This window comes from Nothobranchius furzeri, chromosome 18, assembly GCF_043380555.1.
Source record: "Nothobranchius furzeri strain GRZ-AD chromosome 18, NfurGRZ-RIMD1, whole genome shotgun sequence".
In the NCBI taxonomy this organism is placed as follows: domain Eukaryota; kingdom Metazoa; phylum Chordata; class Actinopteri; order Cyprinodontiformes; family Nothobranchiidae; genus Nothobranchius; species Nothobranchius furzeri.
In genome coordinates this window covers 20,155,757-20,172,854 of record NC_091758.1, presented here as the reverse complement: position 1 = coordinate 20,172,854, position 17,098 = coordinate 20,155,757, and the positions used below count along the sequence as shown (strand labels likewise).

At 46.0% G+C, this 17,098-nt stretch overlaps 1 protein-coding gene across 3 annotated transcripts; it reads left to right on the top strand.

Moving 5' to 3' along the window:
• The first annotated feature begins 1,002 nt into the window (after nucleotides 1-1,002).
• tulp4b (TUB like protein 4b) lies at nucleotides 1,003-15,992 on the top strand. 3 transcript variants are annotated; one of them, XM_015969489.3, is made up of 16 exons: nucleotides 1,019-1,150; nucleotides 1,955-2,035; nucleotides 2,148-2,417; nucleotides 3,947-4,075; nucleotides 4,467-4,628; nucleotides 4,772-4,952; nucleotides 5,045-5,152; nucleotides 5,249-5,415; nucleotides 10,230-10,454; nucleotides 10,649-10,883; nucleotides 11,176-11,299; nucleotides 11,415-11,556; nucleotides 11,829-11,922; nucleotides 12,004-12,147; nucleotides 12,227-15,516; nucleotides 15,759-15,992. In XM_015969489.3, the coding sequence occupies exons 3-16, from the start codon at nucleotides 2,166-2,168 to the stop codon at nucleotides 15,873-15,875; spliced, it is 5,370 nt and encodes a 1,789-aa protein (XP_015824975.1). In that variant the 5' UTR covers nucleotides 1,019-1,150; nucleotides 1,955-2,035; nucleotides 2,148-2,165; the 3' UTR covers nucleotides 15,876-15,992. The 3 variants fall into 3 exon arrangements, with proteins under 3 accessions (XP_015824973.1, XP_015824975.1, XP_015824974.1); XM_015969488.3 differs by having other exon boundaries at nucleotides 1,955-2,041; XM_015969487.3 differs by lacking the exon at nucleotides 1,955-2,035 and having other exon boundaries at nucleotides 1,003-1,150.
• The last annotated feature ends 1,106 nt before the right edge of the window (nucleotides 15,993-17,098 follow it).

Genomic DNA, 17,098 nt, shown 5'->3' with positions numbered 1-17,098 from the left:
TGTGAAGATTGGGTTTGCGTTACAGGGTTGCCATTAATGAAACAAACCCCCGTTTCGGTTAAATCAGTAAATACAGCAGCGATCTAAAGTGTTTGCTCTCTCTAACAGTCTCTTCTGAATCACACGTAAAAGGGGATTCAGCGAAACACTAGCTGTTGGTCATTTGTTCCTTATTGCGTTTGTTCTACCTTCCCTTGCGGTTCGTGATCCGTTTTCCGTGCTACCTGCCTCATGGCAACCCGCTTTAACGCCTCAACCCGAAGTGCGCCAAAGGAGACGCGCCTGGCAACACTACGGCACCGATCACCGAGCGAGCACCACCTCCGGTCAGAAACGTTTTCACACATCGGTGTCAGGTAGGTCGCAGCTCCGTGTCCGTGTGTTTAATATCACCATCACGTCTTTATTTCCCCGCGCTGTCGCGGCAGTATCAGCTCTCCCTCAGACAGCTGGATGCGGTAACTGAGACGCCTCTGGATAAGAACGCTACTGATGTAAAAGGTGATCATCTCTATTTTACTTCATATGTACCAGACGAAGAGGTAAAATATGATTAACAACCTTCTGATTATTACAGTGGCATTAAAATAATGTTCAGATATGGATGCAAAAATTGTGATACTCTGTGTGTGTGCGTGTGTGCGTGCGTGTGTGCGTGCGTGTGTGTGCGCGCGCGGTGCTGAATCAGTATCAGTACCCATGGAGACTAGGGTCTCTAATGCAGTGTTGCATAGAGACTGAGAAACACTGCGAATAACAACGCTGATGCTCTGAATGACACGGCTGTTGTTTCTCAGGGTTTTTTTTTCTGCTCTGTCATATTTCCTGACTTGTTGCATATATTTATTACGCCTTCTTCTCCACTGCATCATGACCCAGGGCCTCATCAGGACGATATGGGACGGATGATTGGCACTGAAGATATGTCACATCCTCTCATGGAAAACTCTGAAGACTTGAAAGGATGAACGAATGAATAGATGGATAAATAAATGAAGAGCTGGACACCGCCAGAGTGCACGATGCATTTCACCTCCCTATGAACTGATTCTGAAAGAGCTGAGCCATCTACCTTCAGTGCATCATCCACATAGAAACATGGACACCTTTATTGGAGGCTTTTTGACTCAACATGTCCAGGAGCTATGAGGTATTTTTCATTTGCTGCATTAATACTTGAGTTATTTTTATCTTCTGACATTTTATTTGAGATGTTACATTAATACCACAGAGTGATACGCACAGAAACTGATTGAGAGCCGACACTCTTACAAGAATTAAGAAAAATGTTGCTCCTGAAATAATGATTTTGTAGCAAATTGGGAAGTAAAAGGACAAAACTGCCACCCGAAAGGGTCTAAAACTGTGTGTGTCAGATTTAGATTTAATTTTGTCATCTGAACTCCTCTTGCTCAATTTGGGAATGTGTGCAACTAAGGTAGTGGTGATGTAATCCAAAGATTAAACCTGGAGCTGCTCCACGGACAGTGAATAATAGAAGTACAGCGAGAACATTTTGAGCAGCTGCAACTGGCACATTTGGTGATTCACTGCTCTCTCAGATGGAAGTCCTTCAGTTGGATTTCTTAGATGTTAAATGTGAAACCTCATGATTTCATTCTCTAATCTGACAGAAAGGTTAGGAGTGCATTTGCTGCCCTAGAGCCTTCAGTTTAAGAGATTTGTTTCTTTGTGATAGAAGAATCTCACCACAAGGTCTATTCAGCTGCCACACTAAAAATACTACGCTATGCTTCTCAGTGATCAGCTTTTCCAAAACTCTGGCAATGAAATGTGTTCAATTGCATTGCAAGTCACTTTAAATGTTCAAAAATCAAAGTTTATTCTGAATATGACGAACAGCTTGGACTTTGTGCAGAGATTTTTCTGCCAGCGATTGTTTCCTTGGTCTATAAATAACTGTCGATGCAAACTTTTTCATGTTTTACTGCAGCCCCACTCCCCGCTGACCATGAAAATAGCAACAGTGTACATACCAAAATATCCCGAGCTTCCCCTGAAAAGGCAGTTTTGAGTAAATGTAGAGTCACACACCAACACAAACCGAAAATGTACATTATTAAGTTCCACTTCGAGGTCACGGTAACAGCTCTAACGCGCAGATTAATTGTGTTTTGCTCTGCCAGCCTGGTCAGTCAGTAGGGATGTTGGCCGCCGTGGAACATGGTCCCATCCTCTGCAGCGACTCCAACATCCTCTGCCTCTCGTGGAAGGGCCGCATCCCCAAGAGTGAGAAGGACAAGCCGGTGTGCCGGAGACGCTACTACGAGGAGGGCTGGCTCGCCACGGGGAACGCCAGAGGGGTTGTCGGGGTGACATTTACATCAAGTCACTGCAGGAGGGACAGAAGTACACCACAGAGAATCAACTTTAACTTGAGAGGACACAACAGTGAGGTGTGGCCCTGAGCAGTGAGCCTTTGGCTCCCATGATCCTCCTGAGAACTTTTGTATATTTGATGTAAAACAAAACTTCAGTGATCTTTGCTACAGAAACACACACACACAGTCACGGATGCATGCACACATGCACACACACACATACGCATGCATGCACACATTGCACACACACAGACATATGCACACACTCACTGACGCATGTACACATGCACACTTGGACACACAGACCCACGCACACAGACACACATGCATGAACACACGTACACACACGCATGCATGCACACACACACACACACACAGACATGCACGCATGAACACAGGTACATGCATACACCCCCCCCCCCCACACACACACACATCCATGAACACTTGACACACACACACATGCATGCACACACTCACACACATAGACATGCGCACATGTACACATGTACATGAACATGCGCATGCATACATGCAGTTATGAACCCATGTACACACACACACACACACACACACACACACACACACACACACACATGCAGGTATGAACACATGTACACACACACAAATATGCATGCATGCACACACAAACACATGCATGCATGCACACACACACACACACACATGCAGGTATGAACACTTGTACACACACACAAATATGCATGCATGCACACACACACAGACATATGCACACACTAACTGACGCATGCACGCATGCACACTTGGACACAGACCCACGCACACAGACACACATGCATGAACACACGTACACACACGCATGCATGCACACACACACACACACACACACACACAGACATGCACGCATGAACACAGGTATGCATACACCCCCCCCCCCCCCACACACACACACACACATGCATGCACACACTCACACACATAGACATGCACACATGTACACATGTACATGAACATGCGCATGCATACATGCAGTTATGAACCCATGTACACACACACACACACACACACACACACACATGCAGGTATGAACACATGTACACACACACAAATATGCATGCATGCACACACACACACACACACACATGCAGGTATGAACACTTGTACACACACAAATATGCATGCATGCACACACACACACACACACACACATGCAGGTATGAACACATGTACACACACACGCACACACACACACGCACACACACACACGCATGCATGCACACACATTTCTCCTTTCACCTTTGAGCTATAATTAAATGTTATTTAGATGATATTTAAGCAAAAGTGTTGCAAATTTGAAGCTAGAAATGAACACAAAAATATGTTATCCCTTTTATTTATAGAGATGACTTTGATCATTGTTAATAGAACATTTGTTTAGCTCTTAATTATTTAAATGCTGACTTCCCTTCCTGCTGCGTTGGCTGTTTAAAGCACATTCTGCCTAGAATGACTTTTCTTTATCCTTGCTTTGTTATGCAGGACATTACAGAGTTTTACAGAGCAGACAGCCACCTGTGCTTTTGATAAATGATGACTGAGATCGTTATATTTATTTGTCTTTGCAGGTTGTCTTGGTACGCTGGAATGAACCCTTTCAGAAGTTGGCCACCTGCGATATGGAAGGAGGTATTTTTGTTTGGATCCAGTATGAAGGAAGATGGTCTGTGGAGCTGGTGAATGACAGAGGAGCCCAGGTAGGCATGTAAAAGTTTAACAAAGGTCAACAGCAGTGACAGTCCCGTTATCTTGTATGGACATTTTTGATGTTTCTGATATACTTACATGAATTCAGACTTCTTTAGGGTGGTTGAGACTAGGGATGCTTAATATTTTTTATTGATATCAGACACACCGATATATATATACATATGTGTATATATGTATATGTATATATATATATATGTGTGTGTGTGTGTGTTTGTGTGTGTGTGTCCTCACATAAAAAAGAAAAACTAAAACATTTTAGGTTACTAACATCACACAGCTCCTATCATGCATGATTCAATTTGAAAGTTTTTTTGTGCAAAAGGACAACTACTTTAATTTAAGTCAGCTGTGAGAACTCTGTGTATGGCATCCCTCCAGGTCAGTGACTTCACTTGGTCACATGACGGCACTCAAGCCCTGATTGCGTACAGGGACGGCTTTGTGTTAGTGGGCTCGGTCAGCGGTCAGCGCCACTGGTCATCTGAGATCAATCTGGAGAGTCAAATCACCTGTGGCATCTGGACACCTGATGATCAGCAGGTATAACAAAACAAAAACAAACCACTCAGACCGGAAGTGGAACAAACCCACACTGAATCTGATGTTTCAGGAAAGTCTCTAAAGCCTGAAGAGAGCAAATGTATTTGGTCATGAGTTAAAAGTGAATGTTTGTTGTCCCCCAGGTCTTGTTTGGAACAGCAGATGGACAGGTAATAGTGATGGACTGCCATGGACGGATGCTTGCTCACGTGCTGCTGCACGAGTCTGATGGGATTGTGAGCATGTCCTGGAATTGTCCTGATTTCCTGGTTGAGGACAGCATGGAGAGCGATACGGACTCGGATGACAACATTCTGCCTTTAGGTGCAAACACTCCCTCTTCTGCTCACCTGCCCAAGTTAATTATGTTTCCCAAGTAAAAACCATTTAAACATGTTTTTATATCCTTTTAAAAGTGCGGAGAGTCAAGCCTTTGCTGACAGTGACCTTCTTATCAGGAGATATCAGTTTGATGAACAACTATGACGACCTCTCTCCTGCTATAATTCGTTCAGGTCTAAAAGGTAGAAGCCCAGAGTCCTACTACATGCTTATGTTAGCTAATAAATAGTTTTTAATCATGTAAAGATTCAAATATTTTTACTGATTTGTTTCTGCAGATGTAGAAGCTCAGTGGTGCTCCCAGGGAGACCTTTTGGCCGTGGCCGGCATGGAGAGACACGGACTCTCTGCTGAGACTGCCTGTGCATCCATCATGAGGAACGCTCTTGTTAAGTTCTATAATGTACAAGGAGAACACATATACACTCTGGAAACACCTGCACAGGTTAGTCTTTTCTCAAATTGTTGATAGAGGTCCTGCAGTTGTAGTTGATCTGGTTTTCTTAAAGGTGTGACATGTGAGTAAAAGACAAACATGGGATTTATATAAAAAAAATTCCCATCTCACCCTCCTCGAGTGGTCTCATCCTTCCAAGCTCAGGTCCTCTACCAGTGGCCTGGGAGCTTAAGGTTTCTGTGCACCACCAATGTCTTCACTCTCCAGGCTTTCTCAAGTTCTTCTTTGAGTCCCTGGTACTTCTCTAGTTTCTCGTGTTCCTTTTTCCTGATGTTGCCATCACTTGGTATTGCTAAGCACAATGGCCGTTGTAGGAGCCATACGTGTCATTTCTTTTTGCGCACATGAGAGGAGGCTTTGCCTCATGTTATTGGTTAATTGCTTGTGGAAGCACCAGCCTACTTAAGCCAACACAGATTGGACTCAGGTGTTGCTGGATGGGACAAACAGTTTTTTAATGTGTGGCGAGGACTGTGGCTGTGTGTAAAGGACTCTGCGGACTGTCATTGGGGCAAGTAACGTATTCACTGAAACCCACTTTAACTGCTGTAAATGGATCATGGACATTTTGGAACAAGACGAAATAATAAACATCATCGGAAATAAACACAAGCTGCAATTCTTTTAAACACACGTAAAGACCACCACCTGCAACAGCAACCAGTAGTGCCAGTGTATAGGGCATTGGTATTACAGCCGTCCTTTGTTGTTTGTCCACCACCACAATGTCCGGTTGGTTCACCATCATCGTTTTGTCAGTCTGGATCTGGAAATGCCACAGGAGTTTGGCTCTCTTGTTCTCTACCACCTTAGGGGGTGTTACCCACTTTGACCTTGGTGCTTCCAGTCCGTACTCTGCACAGATGTTTCTGTACACGATGCACGCCACTTGGTTGTGGCGTTCCATGTATGCTTTCCCTGCATTCATGAGGTGGATTGTCTCAGGGACTTCTTTGCATAGCCTACACCTTGGGTCTTGTCTGGTGTGGTAGATCTTGGCCTCAGTTGCTCTGGTGTTCAGGGCCTGTTCCTGTGGAGCCATGATGATTGCCTCTGTGCTGTTCGTCAGCCCTTGTTAGGATGTCTTGATATCAGCCACTTCAGTTATCTGTTTGTGGTACATCCCATGTAGGGGTTTGTCCTTCCACAATGGTATTTCCAGTGTCTCCTCCTCTGTTCTCCATTTTCTGAGACCATCACTGACCACATCATCTGTTGGGGCCTTATCCATGATGTACTTATACATCTTAGGTTTTTCATCCTGGACAGTGGCTCTCACACTCACTAGTCATCAGCCTCCTCACTTACAGCTAGTGTACAGTCTCAGGGTGCTGGATTTGGGATGGAACCCTCCAGGCATAGTTAGGAGCTTCTGTGTCTTAACATCTGTGATCTTTATTTCTTCCTTTGCCAGCTTATTATTCCTGCAGGATATCTGATTACTGGCAGGGTGTAGCTGTTTATTGCCCAGATCTTGTTCTTGCCAATGAGCTGACTTCTTAGGACTTGCCTTACTCCTTGTAGGTATTTGGCTGTGGCTCCTTTCCTTGCAGCTTCATTGAGGTTGCCATTTGCTTGTAGGATACCAAGGTACTTGTAGCTGTCCTCAATGTCCGCTATTGTTTCTTCTGGGAGTGAGACCCCTTCTGTGTGAACCACCTTACCTTTCTTTGCCACCATCCGACCACACTTCTCAAGTCCGAATGACATTCCAGTATCAGTGCTGTAGATCCTGATGGTAAGTCCATACCTTAGTAAGTCGATGTCTCGCTCACTCTTGGCGTACAGCTTTGTGTCGTAGAGGAGGTGGCTGATTGTGGTTCCATTCTTGAGTCGGTATCCATGGCCAGTCTCGTTGATTGTTTGATTAAGGGGTTCAGGCCTATGCAGAACAGCAATGGGGACAGGGCGTCTCCTTGGTATGTGCCACATTTGATGGAGACTTGGGCAACTGGCATGCAACTGGCCTCAAGGGTGGTTTTCCACTGCCCCATTGAGTTTGCAACAAAGGCTGTCAGAGTCCTGTTGACGTCAAAGCATTCAATGATCCACGAGTACGGCATTGAGTCGTAGGCTTTCTTGTAATCAATCCAGGCGGTGCACAGGTTGGTATGTCGATCTTTGCAGTCTTGGGCAACTGTTCGATCTATCAGCAGCTGGTGTTTGGCTCCTCTGGTATCGCTGCCGATTCCCTTCTGTGTTGCACATGTATTGATCCATGTGCCCACTTAACTTAGTTGCTATGATGCCTGACATGAACTTCCATGTTGTGGAGAGAAGGTTATTGGCCAGTAGTTGGATGGGATTGTACCCTTGGAGGGGTTCTTCATTATCAGGATTGTGCACCCTTCAGATAGGCATTCAAGTCCCATCCTTTAGCAGCTGGTTCATTTGTGCTGCCAGGGACTCATCGAATGCAGTGAGCTTCTTAAGCCAGTAGGCGTGGGTCATGTCGGGTCCTGGAGCTGTCCAGTTCTTCAGACCTGAGGCTCTTTGCTAGATGTCTGCCACAGTGATGGATACTGGGTTCTGCCCCGAGAGGTTGCTGTGGTCTTCTCTTAGAGAGGCTAGCCACTTTGCATTGCTGTTGTGTGATGCCTCCTTCTCCCAAATGCCCTTCCAGTACTGTTCAGTCTCCAGCCTTAGTGGGTCTTCTCTGTTGTTATTATTACCCTGCCACTGAAAGTACACTTTAGCTGGTTGGGTTGAGAAGAACCGGTTTGTTCGTCTGGCTTCCCTTTCTCTCGTAGTATCTCTTTAGATGGCTGGCCAAGGCTTGGAGCCTTGATTTGGCAGTTTCCAGTGCTTCATGTGTGGGTTTCTGGCTGTAGCTCTTGGGTCCTGGTTTTCTCATTGTACCTTTCTGGAGCTCTGACAGTTGGTTCACTTCTTTCCGTGCTGCCTTGATTTTGGCCTCCAACCTTCTTTTCCATGGTGGGTATTGTCTCTCATGGTGTCTCTTGCTCTGATAGCCAAGTACCTCAAGGATCACTGTTGCTGAAGTGTATATCAGCTCATTGTTTTCAGTGATGGTGGCTGAAGGAATTCACATTTTCAAGGATTTCTGATGGTACTTCACTCAGCTGTTATAGTTGGCGTTGGGGTTGCCTGGTGTTTATTCGCACCATTGTCTTATCTCTCAGGTCAGTTGCTGCCTTGTTCAGCATTGTTTCACTTATTGGGGCTTTGTACCCAATCCCTGGATGGGAGGTGTTGGGTATTTTTATAATTGTACCTTTTTGAGGCCTAAAAGATGCCCATTTTGTGTTATTAACACATCATGAATCTCTGTTTTTGCCAACTGTTGCTGTTCATGAAAGGTTGAGCAAGGATGTTGATTGTGGGTTTCCAACTGAAAACTGTACCTCTGTAACCTGAGAAGGCCCGCCTTCTCCCCCATCCTTTTGCTGAATAAAGCCCCTGGGAAACTGAGGAGACCTGGGAGTGACGGGGGAAAGCCTCGGAGGGAGGTTTTTCCCTGCGTTAACTCTCCATTATTTTGGGGACTCAGGGTAAAATGTCTCCCTTATTGTCATGTGTGTTATTTCAGGTTCCAGGGTTATGGAGATTAAATATTACCCCACATGTAATTACTTAACATTTTGGTGGAGATGCTGGGGATGCAGAGCTGGTGACCTGAAGGCTTTCCGCAGGAACAGAGGGGGGCTGGTTAGCTCAATGGAGGGGTTTCTGCGCCCAGCTCTCGCATGACGATTCATGGACATTACAAATAATCTCTCTCTCTCTCTGTGTGTCGTCCTTTAAGGTAATATGGGATAAATCTAAAATTGCCTGTCAGGAGGCTAGTGCTAACTTCCCTCTGACCTAGTGTCCTGGCTCTCCCTTGCTGTAGCATTTGTGTTGTATCTCGTCAATCTCACGTTGTGATAGCAGTTGTTGTTTGTGGATGTTGGAACACTGAGCTACTAGTTGTTTGGCTGTTAGTGTTGAGTGCGGGTTCTGAAGTAACCATTCCTCCCACATTCTCTGCATGTAACCCCTCTGACTAGGGTTACTGGAGTAGTGGCAACAGATTCAGGTTCTTGTATCTCACCCATTTCCGTCTTGCTCCAGTAGCCCAATTTTCATCAGGGTGCTCTGGTTTCCCAGCACCCTGTTTGGCCCAGACCTTGTTTGGCTGGGCGACGCCTGAGCCGGCGTCTCATTCATCTTGGTTGCCCTCATCATGGTATGAGGTAGGCCATTAGCACCAAGGGTCTTGCCTAAGGGCCACACTGGATGTTGGTACTTTTTTATTGTTTATTTTTTATTTTGCTCCAACTGTATATATATATATATATACATATATATATATATATATATATATATATATATATATATATATATATATATATATATATATATATATATACATAAGCCCTTTTTTTCTTTATGAATAAAACATTTTTTTAAACAGTTCAACTGGCAACAGGACAAAGTGAGTGGTTGCCGTTACAGAATATGACCACATGATGTCGCTATTACTCCATTCATACACACCGCACCTTCAGATCTCATGTCTGCCACAGCTAATTGACCTTAGTGAACCCCAAAAAAAACAGTTAAAGACTGGATGGACAATTCAGGCAGATTTAGATGACAACCTGAAACACATACAGAGACAGAGTGGGCACTTTTGAAGGACATATTAATTCATTCATTAAATAAGTTGTTTGTCATTGTTGTCTTTAAATTTTCATTCTTGGAGCTAGATTAAAGGTCAAATTGAAACAGAATGGTTCAATGATTGCACCTGAGAAATAAAAATAATAACTATGAGAAATAATTTGACTCTGTTGCAGAGACCGATCACCAACATCTGCTGGGGTCACAGAGACTCTCGCCTGTTCCTGTCGTGTGGACCGGCGCTCTACGTGGTCCGTGTAGAGCACAGAGTGGCTAGCCTCCAGCTCCTATGCCAGCAAGGGATCGCCAGTGCCCTGCGAGAGGAGAAAGATGTGGGGAAACTAAATATGCCCTCGCTGCTCTGCTCTTATGTCACCACTGCGTTCATACCCACCATCAAGGTATTATTTAAGGAGCAGACACAACTTTCCTTTTGCTGAGCAGGGACAGGTAGCTTTCATACATGCCTTCAAGGTGTATCTGTCCCTGTTCCCAAAGTGAGCTAGGCGATTGTGTGCGAGTAAATCCACTTTCAGAGGCATGTTGTCATTTGATTATCCAGAAATCCTACAGCTCTTTCCTCTCTTTGTTTTAGCCCCCGATTCCTGACCCCAACAACATCCGTGACTTCGTCAGCTATCCCACATCTGGGAATGAGAGGCTCCACTGCACCATGAAGCGAGCAGAGGATAGTCCGGAGGTGGGCGGACCCTGCTACACCCTGTACCTTGAATACTTAGGGGGGCTGGTGCCCATTCTCAAAGGAAGGCGCATCAGTAAACTCAGACCTGAGTTTGTCATTATGGATCCAAAAACCGACGGCAAGCCAGGTGGGCTCAAAAAGTTGTCGTGCACTCAAACGTTTTATAAAGGAAAGAAACCATTTAGCTATGGGGAGGAAATTGATCTGCGTGGAGACGTTTTATGTTGGTGCTGCATGCTCATTATTCACCTGGACGAAGAACAGACACGGCTCTTCTCTAAAGTAGCACAGTCAGCGGCCTGATGCAGGAACAGCCTGAGCTTAGACCAGGCAGGAATGTTCAGAACAAGGCAACGCTTTCACAGTTTGGAAGAGTTTGCTCTATCTACCATTCTGCTTTTGTGTTTTTGCTGTTTCAGAGGAAGTGTGTGTGAACTCCATGATCTCATACACTGACAGCTGTAACTGCTCAGACTCCAGCGACATTGACCTCAGTGATGAGTGGGTCGGGAAGAAATCTCCAAAGTTATCCCGAAGAAACAGGTTACCTGAAGCTATTTGCCAGGATACATATTAATAATAATTAACTGAGCTGAATGAGGCTTTTGCATTGTTTTCTCACTTATTTCAACACATTCAAACAGTTTTCTTTTAAAAGGTTAAACATGGAGTCAAGAAAATCCCCCAAGCTTTCACGAGCCAATCAGGAAGGTCAGCGGTCGCCACGGTTACCGACAAAGAAGCCTCCAGTTCGGTCGCCTAGTCTGACACGAAGAGAGTTCACGATGGACATCTCAGAGGTAGTGATGTGCTGGGAACTCATAAAGTCTGATTTAGTTTACGGGTTTATTTAAAAAACAACGATGGAAAAAAAAGGAAAGTTCTAGAAAAGAACACGAAAGAGTTGCAGATTTGCTCGTGTGCTATGATCGAGCAGAAATCACAGGGCTAAAGAGCTGGCCACTCAGGTGCCATTTAAGTCTGCAGGCACTGGCTAAGGTATTTTTAAGTTGGGGTCTATAAAAAGGGTTATAAAAAATAAATATCTTATCTGTCATTCTCTGTTTCACAGCACAATTATCTTGCACAAGTCACATCCAACATTTGGGGAACAAAGTTTAAAATCGTTGGACTTGCCTCTTTTCTTCCTACCAACCTCGGTGCAGGTAAACTTCCTCCAGAATTTCTTGTAAGCTCGACTTTTCCTGCTGATACATTTTTGTCTTTTGTGTATTTTTCTTCATCAGTCATCTACAAGACCAGTTTGCTTCACCTGCAACCGAGACAAATGACGATCTACCTCCCAGAGGTGCGAAAGATTTCTCATGACTTTATGAGCCTGCCCGTGTTCAACCCTAATGTGTTCAGTGAGGATGAGGATGATTTGCCTGGTACGAATAACCAGTACGCAGAATATAGGAGTGTGTTGTAATGTATGTCAGTAAAATGTTGTTTTATCTTCTTATGAAGTTATGGGACCATCTGGGGTAGCCGGAGACAACCCACCCTGTACGGTCAACATTCCCATCGCTCCCATTCATAGCCCGGCTCAAGCTATGTCTCCAACTCAGAGCATCGGCCTGGTTCAGTCTCTCCTGGCCAATCAGAATATTCAGCTTGATGTCCTGACGAACCCAACAGCCACAGCTGTAGCAGCCGCGGCAGCCTCAGTTCCTGTCACTGATCATAGCCAAGATGCCGTTGCATCACCATACCCGGTGCCAGCCAGATACTCAAATCCTAGTCAGGGGATCTTCAGTGGGTTAGAGATGGGTCCTCTTCTCCCCGGTACACTTCCACCCCCACCACCACCTCACCACCTCCCCCCTCAGCCTCACTCTCAGAGGTCTCACTCTCAGCAGCCTCGCCAGCAGTCGTCCAAACAGTCACAGCAACTGCATGCACCGCAGCAGCAGCAGCAGAAAATGCATCAGCACCAACTGCAGCAGCAGCAACACCACCACCACCAGTCCTCCCAGCCACAGCAACCACAACAACACCAACAACTACACCAGCTGCACCACCAGCAGACGCTACATCGTCAGCAGCAGCAGGTGCAGCAGCAGCACCAACAAATGCAACAAGCCCCAACGCCAGTGTCAAGCCATCAGCTTCAGCAGCAGCAGCATATCCAACAACAGCAGCAGCAGATGCAGCTGCAGCAGGAGCAGATGCAGCAGCAGCAGCAGCAGATGCAACAGCAGCAGCAGCAAATCCGACAGCAGATCCAGGAGATGAGGCAGCAGCAGCAGCAGCTCCAGCAGCAGCATCAGCAGATCCAACAGCAACACCAACAGATGCAAAGGCAACACCAACAGATGCAGCAGCAACTCAAGATGCAGATGTCTTTGCCCCCACCCCCAACAAGCTATCCCACTATATCTCTGCAGCAGATCCATCTTCTGCCACAGATTCCTCCTCCTGCAACTGAACCTGCCCTTGAAAGAGGGGACCATGGACACACGCTGAAGCCAAGTCTTCCGCGGACTCTGCCCCCATCATTCAGTGACACTGATGGACCTGTGGAGATCCAAATGAGAAAGGTGAATCCTCCTCCTCCTTACCCGGGGACTGTCGTGTCTGCTGCAGCAGCTTCAGCGGCCGCACCTCCTCAAACGTTCATCACAAACTGCGACAGCCCAAGCGTTTTGGCGCCTGACCCCTGCCTGAAGAAAGACGAGTTCTTGCTTCATCCTGTCACTTTACAATATCCAACACCTCTCGGTTATGAACGGATCACAACCTTTGACAGCAGTGGGAATGTGGAGGAGGTCTGCAGGCCTCGCAGGCGACACATTCGTAATCAGAATGCGTATGCCGTTCATACCATCAGTGGCTCTGCCACACTGAAAGTCACATCCACAGACAGCAAAAAAATTCAGCTTCCGTATACCTCAGCAACATTAAGTCGTCTGTCTGTTCCTCGGTATTCTATACCAAGTGGAGACCCTCCTCCTTACCCTGATCCAGCCAATCAGGTGACTGCTACACTTCCTCCTCCTCCTCCTCAAAGAATTGACAGCAGTCTGATTCATGCCACGCTACGTCGGGACCGCAGAGATGTGGGACTCAAAGTGCCACAGATGATGGAAAACTCGAGAACTCTTCCCACCAAGGCTAAAATGAACAGCGCACTGTCGCTTTCCTACCAGCAGAGGGTGCCCACGGCATTGTACACATGCACACAGTGCAGCAGCAACAGCAGCAGCACCAGTGTCAGTGTGAGCGGAGGTGGAACTGCAAGCAGTGGCATTGCAGGTGGCACAGTGGTGAGACAAGACTTCCCACCTGAGAAAGGTGCACACCACAGCACCATTATAGTGCACTCCAAAAGTGCCTCGCCCATGGCCTCTCAGTCATCTTACAGTCTACTGGGCGCTGTAGATAACAGCCGAGACAGAAGGGTGTATGTGAACTCTGCCTTCACAGAGGATGAGACTCTAAATCAGCAATGTCACCTTGAAAAATCTGCTCGTCAGTTGACTCTGGGTGATGGCAGTTTGACGGTTAAACACCCTCCGCCTTACCAGTGGGACACCTCCACCACAGAGGACTTCTGGCTGACTCCAGAACAAACGATCATAGCTCCCCCACCAGGAAATCCTAAACCACCTCCGCTCATTATCAGCCAGGCTCAGCACTTGGACATGACTCGGCTTCCGTTTGTCCTCACAACAAAGCCTCCAACCAGCCTGAACACGAGCACTCTCACTTTCCCATCAGGCTACCAGATATCCCTGTCACCTTTCCCTCCAAGCGTGGGCCACGGCGGACCTCCACTCCAGACTCCTCCACCTCCAAATGAAGCGGTTCCTCCAGTACCTTTTGCTCAGCAGGACCCGATGATGGTTTTGCCACCTGGCTATCCTCCTAATCTAGCTAACTTGGCCTGCTGTCCCCTCCCTCCGCTGTATCCAGGAGCTGCTTCCTGTGCTGGACTCCAGCTGCACCCAGTTAGCTTACATCCCTGGAACCCTTACCCCTGCCCCCCACCCATGCAAGATCCTCCAGCACCTCCTCTGCCAACCAAAACTCACCAGATATTAGAGAAACCAATACTCTCCCCACCTCCCCCTACTGTTCCACCTCCACCACCTCCTTTACCCCCTCCCCCTCCACCCACTGAGCTGCCACCATCAAAAAGTGCCACAGAAGATCTTGCAGGGTCTGCCAACAACTTTCCAGAGCTGTCGTCCCTGAATGAAAGCCCAAACCCACAGGAGTCAGAGCGCTTCAGCAAGAAGAGCCGCAAACGACTGGACAGCAGGGCCGAGGAGGCCAACATGTCCACAGTTTCAGAGAGCAGATCGAAAAAGGAAGGCAGAGCACTCTCTGACTTCAATAGTCTCATTTCCAGCCCAAGGCTCAGCAGCAGGGAGAAAAAGAAGCCCAAGGGGCAGAGAGAGCAACTGAATAAAACCAAGAAAATGAGCAGGACAACCAACGAGTTCCAGGATAGCTCCGAAAGTGAACCAGAGCTGTTTATCAGTGGAGACGAACTCATGAACCAGAACCAGAGCAGTAAGAAGACCTGGAAGAACAAAAGGAGCATGCGGATGGCAAGTGAGCTGGAGGAGATAAAGTGCCGCAAGGCAAACGAGAGAGAGGACCGCAGCTTAGGCAGCCAGGGATTTGTCTACGTCATGGCCAATAAACAGCCGCTGTGGAACGAGGCCACTCAGGTCTATCAGCTGGACTTTGGAGGTCGAGTTACTCAGGAGTCAGCAAAAAATTTTCAGATCGAGCTGGACGGTCGGCAGGTAATGTGAACAGCCTTCCTCGTGTCTTTAAAATTCCCTAAACACGAGCTCAGTTCGAATGTACGCTTTTTAAAATCACCACCTGATTATTGGATTTTGTTGCTTTTGAAACAAAACCTTCATGCTTTACTTTGTATTTTTAGCATGAATCCTAAAAAGATCAGACTAATTTAATCAGGAAGAACTTACTAAAGTGTTTTCCTTAATTCTGCATGCTCAAATGTCTTCTCGTGTTCCTGTAGGTGATGCAGTTTGGCCGAATAGACGGGAATGCGTACATCCTGGATTTCCAGTATCCTTTCTCAGCGGTGCAGGCTTTTGCCGTCGCCTTGGCCAATGTGACCCAGAGGCTCAAATGATGAGATTGTCCAGTGTTGTTCATTTAGCATTCTGATGTGTGAGACTACAGTAGAGTAAATGTCTGTTTTTTCCCCCCATTATTATATTCTATTGATTTTTTTATTGAGGAAATCCATTTTAGGTGCAGATCAGTGGGTTAAAGGCAAATTATCATTAAGTGAGTAAACTAATGAGTCAGCCCCAATTCATAAATGTTTTAGTTTAATAATACTATTGTAGATAATTATAGTTATTAAAAATTTTATTAAAAATGTTATCAGAATAAAGATAAATGTTTCAAACATGCATCATATCAAATGCATGTATGTTGCTTTCATTTTTCAAAGAAGTCTGAATATTTGGACCCAGATTCACCAATGAGGTGCAAGAACTATTAAAACCTGGGCTAATAACATCCACGGATAAATCACATAGCAGCAGGTTTGAGCACTTTGCATCTGACTGCAGAATCTGAAGTGGGTAGGGAAATTATTCAGATCCCATCAATTTCACTTTTTTTATATTGCAACCATTTGCTAAAATATATTAAAACAATTGTTCCCTCATTATTGTACACGGCACTCCATATTGACAGAATTTTAGTAATTTCTGCAGATTTATTAAAACAGACAAACTGAAATATCACATGGTCCTAAGTATTCAGAGCCTTTGTTCAGTATTTAGTAGAAACGCCCTTTTGAGCTGATACAGCCATGAGTCTTCTTGGTAAAGATGCAACAAGTTTCTTATGCCTGGATTTGGGGATCCTCCTCCAGTCCTCCTTGCAGATCCTCTCCAGTTCTGTCAGGTTGGATGGTGAACGTTGGTGGACAGCCATCTTTAGGTCTCTCCAGAGATGCTCAACTGGGTTTAAGACAGGGCTTTAGCTGGGCCACTCCATTATTTCAGCTGTGTGCTTAGGGTCATTGTCATGTTGGAAAGTAAACCTTCGGTCCAGTCTGAGGTCCTGAGTACTCTGGAGAAGGTTCTTGTCCATGATATCCCTGTACTTGGCCACATTCATCGTCCCCTTGATTGCAACCAGTTGTCCTGTCCCTGCAGATGAAAAACACCCCCACAGCATGATGCTGCTACCACCATGCTTCACTGTGGGGACTGTATTGGACAAGTGAAGAGCAGTGCCTGGTTTTCTCCACACATACAACTTAGAATTAAGACCAAAAAGTTCTATCTTGTCTCATCAGCCTGGAGAATCTTACTTCTCAACATCTCTGGGTCCTTC

What these genes read in the sequence shown, in the direction of transcription:
- tulp4b (XM_015969487.3), top strand. An exon ending in TCACGATGGACATCTCAGAG is followed by an intron (nt 11,557 to 11,828) that starts GTAGTGATGTGC and finishes TCTGTTTCACAG; the next exon opens with CACAATTATCTTGCACAAGT. An exon ending in TCCTACCAACCTCGGTGCAG is followed by an intron (nt 11,923 to 12,003) that starts GTAAACTTCCTC and finishes TTTCTTCATCAG; the next exon opens with TCATCTACAAGACCAGTTTG.